The sequence below is a fragment of the Rhagoletis zephyria genome, unplaced genomic scaffold (genome assembly GCF_001687245.7).
Source record: "Rhagoletis zephyria isolate East Lansing unplaced genomic scaffold, Rhagoletis_zephyria_1.1 Rzeph_scaffold_12716, whole genome shotgun sequence".
Taxonomy (NCBI): Eukaryota; Metazoa; Arthropoda; class Insecta; order Diptera; family Tephritidae; genus Rhagoletis; species Rhagoletis zephyria.
Genome location: NW_016169790.1, coordinates 1 through 7,428, shown reverse-complemented (window position 1 = coordinate 7,428; position 7,428 = coordinate 1). Strand labels below are relative to the sequence as shown.

The following is a 7,428-nucleotide window of genomic DNA, read 5'->3' as shown; positions in this document are numbered from 1 at the left end:
TTTTTTTTTGTTAATATTATTTCGCAAAGAAATATAGGGTGATGAAAAATTGCTAAAGTAGTAACACCATATTTGGTTTCATATGCCGTAGAGGGTTAAAAACACACAGAATAACGCTAAGATCTTCCCGCTAGCAAATCTTTCAATTCGTCTTTCAAAATACAGAAAAGAGCTTTTAAGATAGATGCTGGAATTGATAATTGTCTTACGAAAGACTTTTAAACATAGCGTTAAGAATATTGAAAACAAAACAATTAAGAAATCATGCACTTTCTTATTTTCCAGATGAATTTTTAAGAAGTTAATGAAAAAATTACGCTTTCTAAATACGCAAATCACCTATTTACTGCATACATATGTACATATAAGACTGTCACAATTCAAAAAAGGGAATTTTTCAGTAGAAACGTTTAAAATTTTCAATTTACTTCAAATTGCAAAAAATATATAGATTGATAGGTCCCATGTTAGTTAATATCGTGTAGAGCATAACATGTTTTACCTGCTGTGACATTAAATTTAAAAAATGTGGCAATGGTTATGCTTCAATATCGTTGCACCAAACTTTAGCCAGTATTCAAATTGACTCAACAAAGACCAATGGCTTCGTGATATTCCACAAGCCTTCGGTGGGATGTTCTTCAGTTTAATCTTAAGAAACCATAAACCCAGCTCTCCAACTGATCTCAATAAACGTTTCTTTAAGCAACTGTTGTACATTTCCATTTCGAAAATTTTTCTTTAACGCATTCTTATCACAAATAAGAAGCCAGTAATGATAAAGATTTATTTTGTCGATTATTTTTAACAAATATGCCCTTTAATTTGTCGTGCTACCTGACGCGATTATACTCTAAGTGCATTTCCCGTTGCCTATCCGTCAAATATTTGAAAATGTGAACATCAAATATATTTATGGAGACATGGTATAATTATAAGAATTACAAACCAAGGCCAAAGGTATTTTGCTGGAAAAATCATTCAGATTCTTGATTCTTTTACTATTTTTGTCACGCCAATAATTTTTAAGAAAAAAATATTTAAGCAATTTTCTTCAGTTTCTGTGTGAAATTACGTTATGCGCAAAACTTGAGTCAATTCCAAAGAGCTGGCAGAGAATACCACCACCATTAGCGCACACAGGGGGTGGGTTTTGGGGTTTTTCTTGAGAGTTCAGTTAATTTTTTCGGTATTTGAAATATAAAAAAAAATTTAGCAATCGTAAAAAATCACCATCTCTATCGAAAACCAGAAATCGAAAAAATGAACATAGAAGTGCAAAAATTCATGGAATCAATAAATTTAATTTTACTGCCTCTTTTTTTAAATTTTTTATTAGGTACTTTTGAAAGTTGAGCGCATCTTGAGTTTATAGAACTTTTTATTAAACAAGTAGTTTTTAAGGAAAGAACACAACCGACTTCAATTCTCATATTCAAATTTAGGGGTACCGCTAATTTCTTCATGATCCAATCATCGGATCTCTAAAACAAATTACGGGACGAACCTTGAGGTACTATCTTTCTAATAAAAAAAGGATTATTGAAAACGGTTCACGTGGCCCAAAGTTATGTATTCCGGCGAGATGATAACCTCCCTTTTTTTTGAAGTCGGTTAAAAGCGTTTGAGTTCTGTTAATCTGTAAATAAAGTGCAGTTTATGAATTTTAAAACGTTTATTTATTTATTACATACTGTACATAAAACTTGCACAAATGTATTTTAAAAGGGTATTATCTGAAGCAAATTTTCAGTATTTTCCGGTGATATATCTTCAGAAATATAAAACCCCCCCTAAAATATATTCCTGGGTGCGCCCCTGACCACCACTAATTGATGCGTTTATGTAAAATAAAAAAGCCAAAGACAAAGAAAAAAAATCCAAAATAGTTAAACTTTTTAGTATGCACGATAGCTAGTTGCTTTAAAAGTTTGATTTTAGTTACAGCTGTTAAAATAAAAGTTAAAACTTCTACGTGCTAACTAAGTACAAACTTAGGTTGCGCATACGCCCTGCTGCACACCTTTCGTATATTCGCCGCTGCAGCAATTACTTTGACTCAACAAAGAATTGCAAACAAAGGAAAAATGCAGAAATACGAAAAAGCTTTTACAAATTAGTGTTATTCTTTTACAACATATAGTAATTATTTTGTCGCATATTTGTTCATTCGACTCACCTGTGGCTTGTAATTTCCAAATGAAATCTAGACGATAAGTGGCCTCCGTTTGATGACTGTGAAAAATCAGCGCCAACATGAATGCAAAAAGAAAAATCGAATCAATTATATAGCGCAGCAAAGCCTCCTCCGTGCTGGATGACAATGATGATGACATTTAAATGAAAAGTCCGTACATTTACGAATGCAACAGCGATGGCGACGGCAACGAAGATGAACACGTACATATGTACATAAGTATGTATGTAGTGCGCAGTACAGTACAGGCAACCAACGATGATAATTATTGAACAGCAGTCAATCATAGCGGAAATGTGTAGTGCAACAAGTTCGCAGGTAATTGGAGGCCAGCGTGTTGAAGGTGGTAAGATGAGATGTTGGAAAGAAAGAACAAAAAATAAGTAGCAATTAATTATAGGCGTAATGTAGTGGAGTGTAGCGAGTCATAGTACGTTTTTGCCACAACTGTGATGCAGCAAAAGCAGTAGACAACCTGAACAATTCTTAACACTTAACACACCTACTTGTTCTTTGTAATTAATAAGGCTATTAAAATTTAATGAAATAATTGCTATTCGAAAAAAAATTTTAAGTATTAGGCGGTTATCAATAATATTGAGCCATTCATTTAAAAAGTTATTAATTTAATCGCATGTATGAATAATACTGTAAATATGTACGTATATTGAACCAGACTCGAAAATAAGTAAAGATGTATAAGTTTCGGGCGAAACCGAACATTATATATACCCCGGGCACGTATTAAATATGGTTTTGTTCACTCTTCAGTAAACTGCATGATAAGCAAGAGTATTTTTCCCGATGTCAAACAGTTTCGATAATATGCTATGATATATTGAAAAAATTGGACCAAGTTTGTTGGAAAACGATAAGGCGGTTATAGATATACATTTATGTAGTTATGAGTGGGTGGTGCCACGCCCATTTTACAAAAATCAATAAACTTGTGTCTTGTTAAGAAATCGTTGTAAGTTGGCGTCTTTAGTTATTGAAATATCGGAGTTAAAGTATTTGTGAAATTTACCGTTATATGGTAAGTGGCGGTAATTTTAGCCCGATTTCAAAAATTTTCATTATTGCTTTTTTACGTCAAGGTTGATAAATGTGCCGAGTTTGGTAGAAATTGATAAACTGATACACACACAGTGGTGGCAGAAATAATATACTCGCCTTACTTTGAAGAGGTTTGCCTATATTTCTTTAGTTTATTTTATGTTTAATATTTTTTATAAAAGCCTTGGTCGTTATACAACAAACATCATATAAATCCGCTTTTTAAACTTTGAACAAAAATTTAAAAAATTTTACAAGTTTGCACAAAAGTTTCAAACTTTTTATTTAGAATTTTTAGAAAAAATTTTGGTATGCAGCTTTGCAGCCAATTGTAGTCAATTTTAGTGTAATAAAGTGTGAGATTCAAGCGGCTAGAAAATGCCGTTGATTTTTTACTTTTTTTTTTGTTGACGATGCTAGGCATTCTCTTCCATATAAAAAAATTTTCGAAAACACACTGTGTGTGGGAAGAAATGCGTGACACCGTCAGCAAAAAAAAATCTTAAAAATTAACGGTATTTTGTAGCCAATCCAAACTGCCACTTTTTTATACTGAAATTTAATGGGATACAAAATTGCATACCAAATTTTTTTTAATAATTTTTGTGCAAAGTTTAAGTAGGGGATTTATATGATGTTTTTTGTATAACTACCTAGGCTTTTATGAAAAAATATTAAAGATAAAACAAACTAAAGAAATATAGCCAAAACTCTTCACAGTACGCTGAGTCTATTATTTTTGCCGCCAGTGTATGTAGGCGCAAGTTGTCGGTGCCATGCCAAGGCCAAGGCCTTTGAAATTTCAAAGATGTGATTAATTCAGTAAAATATTTAGAAAATCCAGTGCAATTTAGAATAAAATATAGCCATCAAAGGACAGAAAAAAGATTCTCTAGAATTGGAAAAAGTTAAAAATTTTGGTGCACAAAGGCGAATAGGTATTGAGAATGTGCTTTAAAGGTTATCGATATTGATTTATGAAAAAATTGTATCATAATATACACATGACTACATCCTCGAATTTCGTCCTTCTAACTTTATTAGTTTAGAATAAAAAATCCATTAAAAGGACATTTTAAATACTCGTTCGTTCTTGTGAACAAGAAAAGTTTATCCTCTTTTAATTCTAAAGAATTTTCCCTTTCAGGTGGTAACCATACAGTTATTATACTATTTTTTTTTATCATTTTTGGAGTTAATAATTTCTTTCAAATTTCAAAGTTTTAAAAAAATCCCGACGTGAGAGAGTAAAGCTAATAATGCAGTATTACTACATTTCAACCGTAATTTCATAAGTATATTGATTTTTGAAATCTATGAGTTACTACATTCCAAATTTTTTAATTAAGTTCATTAACGTTAAAAACCGATTGATTCAGTTTTGCCTTTTCTCAAACAAAGCATAAAGATATCGAAGGCTGCGTGTGATATGGACCTATCGCGGCAGCCAGTTCGAAGACGCCCTATCTTAACTGAGAATATATTAAAAATATGTTGAGATAGGGCATTTTTGAATCCGCAGCTGGGATTGGGCGTTCTTGAAAATTTTTCTGAGATAGGGCGTTTTCGGACTGGCTGCCGAGATAGGTCGATTTTCCACTCAACCGTCGGAATGAGGCTACAAGTATTTGAAAAAATAGGCCTAGATAGTTGCTACCTAAAACATGGCTGGTTTCCCCGTCACACTTACAACCTAAATTTAACGCCTTTTCACACGAAAAGCTATATTAAAAAAAAGTACTGAAATATGACTGAGAAACCTGCAACTGAAACAACTTGTTCATAAAATAAAAAAAAATTGTAGTTATTTTAATAAAGTTCACTAAAAAAGAAGTATGTACAGCAATAACAAACACACAGATTGAAATTGATACTCACTCCAGCATGAAGCGAATATCCTTGCGCGTATACAGGTACATTGAGAAGCCAGTATAGAATGAAGCGAGAAGTAGCAGCAATAACAATTTCAATACAATACGCAATACTTGATAGGTGGCACAAGTCATCATCGACAACAGCGTCAGCAGCAAGAATGTCTACGATGGGAGAATGTAAAACCAACAAAAGTTATTGAAATTAAATAATATCATATTTCTTGGAAGGCGTAAGTAATGTCTGAGCATGGCTTAAGAAACCCGTGAATTGCAAAAGGCACACAAACTTAGAAATACAAACAACTTGAGGCACTTTTATAGAAATTGATTGCGTAAATAACGTCTGTACATTCTAAATTTTGACGTCACAAATATGATGTACATATTATAAGTATATATATTTTTAATTGAATATTTTAGTAATAGAAGGATGTTTTCGCATTTATAGTGTAGAATTATACAACTTGTCTTAGAAGAGTTATGTTGTAAACTAAAATTTAATTTTTAGCGCTTCCAAAAAAATATACAACTAACGAATACTTAGTTGTAGTTGCATACTAAATTCAATACTTACATTTATAGCTAAAAAATAATCACAGTTAAAGTCAGCTGCAGCGTTGCCTTGGGAGCTGGTGGTGAAGTAAAATCAGTTTATCAGTTGCTTTGAACTCATTTGAAGCATTTGGCGCTAAAATTTCATCGGTGGGCTGAAGTTTATGGCTTTGACTGCTCGCTGATAAGTTTTCAAAATCAACGCTGTAGAAAATTTCATATGCCTGTCAAATTGGAGAGGAAAATATTACATATTCAATAGTTATGAAACAAGTATCCAAATGAATTTAACTTATTAATATATGGGAGGTATGTATATGGGCATATCTATAGAACTTTTGATTTTGATAATTATGCATAATTAAGTATATTTTCAAAATCGCTATATCTGTTGGGTATTTTTCAACAGAAAATATATTATAATAAGAGTTCAGTCATAGATTAAATTAAAAGGAAAATAATAAAATAAAGATTCTGGATTATTAAAATTTGGCTAAGTTTTCCTATTTGACCGCGATATTTGATTCGCCTTTTTAAATTTTGAAAATCTGAATGCGTCAATATTTATAAAAAAATTGTGTCACCTAAAGTTCGCTATGTTTTTTGAGATTAGAAAAAAATTTTACATGATGGAGAAAAGCGGGCTTCAGATTCGTGTTCAGCGAGCCTAAAAACATATAGGAGACCTAGTCTGGTCAAAAGAACCTTTCACAATTTTTTTTTTCTGTAGTAATTTTATATTTATTATTTATTTAGTTTTTTGCTGTTCTGTTTTACATTGCCGAGTTTGAAAACTGAGTTTCCATATTTTTACCCAATGTTGCAAGGTTCAAAGTATAAGTTAAAATCGGTTAGGTGAGTGTGCCACAACTGTCTAAATTTGTTTATGTGTCGATCGAACTCTTGTCTATAATAAAAAGTTCCTAAGATATGCCAAAATATTTTGTTCAGAATAGAAAATTTGCTGAAAGAACTTGCAATCTAATTGGTTAGTAAGGGCAAAGGGTATTGCTGTGTGTGACTTCTTTGACATTAAGGGGGAGCGTTCTTTAGGAGATCTCCCTTTGGACTCCTAAGTGAGTTATAAAGGAGGTCAAATTTAACAAATCTCACTTATTGCTCCGGAATCAGGCCAAAGCGAGTACTAGGTTATTCCACACATAAAGAGATCCTCCTTTAAGTGGGTATATTCTATTTCTCATTCATAAACATACATATATACTTATACATACAGCTGTGATGCAAGCTAATATAATAAAAAAAAAACAAAGTTGTTGGGTTCACAATCACAGTTTTGGTTGTGTGGGCAAAAAACTGCAAATAAAACAACATTACTATATATAGATAAAACAAGTTGGTACGTTGTTAGTAAATATATCTATTATACATGTGTTAAAGATAGATATGTACATAAATAAGTACGAAAACAAATACACAAACAGAAAAGAAGAAGCTCTGAACAGTCTGTGTTTAAATACCAACTTGTAGAAAAAGTTTTTCCATTAAGGTTTCAACACTGCCATCACTTTGCCCCTAGGCTGTGCCAAGTACTGAACTCTAGCAAATCTACACAAATATGTAAATATATGTACATAATACTCACACAAGCACATAAGCTCTGTGGGTGCGCAAAACGTCTGCTTAAATATGTGTGCGGGTAACCTCTGAGCAGTAGACACATGGCTGTCAAACTTTTCACACTGTTCACTTGATTTGCGTGGCAATGTTTTGTTTACTTGCAAAAAAAAA

General features: G+C 32.2%; 1 protein-coding gene across 1 annotated transcript in view; it reads right to left on the bottom strand.

Annotated features, from left to right (window-relative positions):
* LOC108377799 (adenylate cyclase type 6-like) overlaps window positions 1-5,746 on the bottom strand; it is a gene marked incomplete at its 3' end in the record, with an annotated part of 15,142 nt that extends 9,396 nt beyond the window's left edge. Inside the window, exons 1-3 of the mRNA XM_017634093.1 lie at window positions 5,702-5,746; window positions 5,132-5,289; window positions 2,180-2,313 (exon numbers count right to left, since the gene is read on the bottom strand). Coding sequence (XP_017489582.1) covers window positions 2,180-2,313; window positions 5,132-5,262 — 265 coding nt within the window. The remainder of the gene's footprint in view (window positions 1-2,179; window positions 2,314-5,131; window positions 5,290-5,701) is intronic.
* Window positions 5,747-7,428: the final 1,682 nt, after the last annotated feature.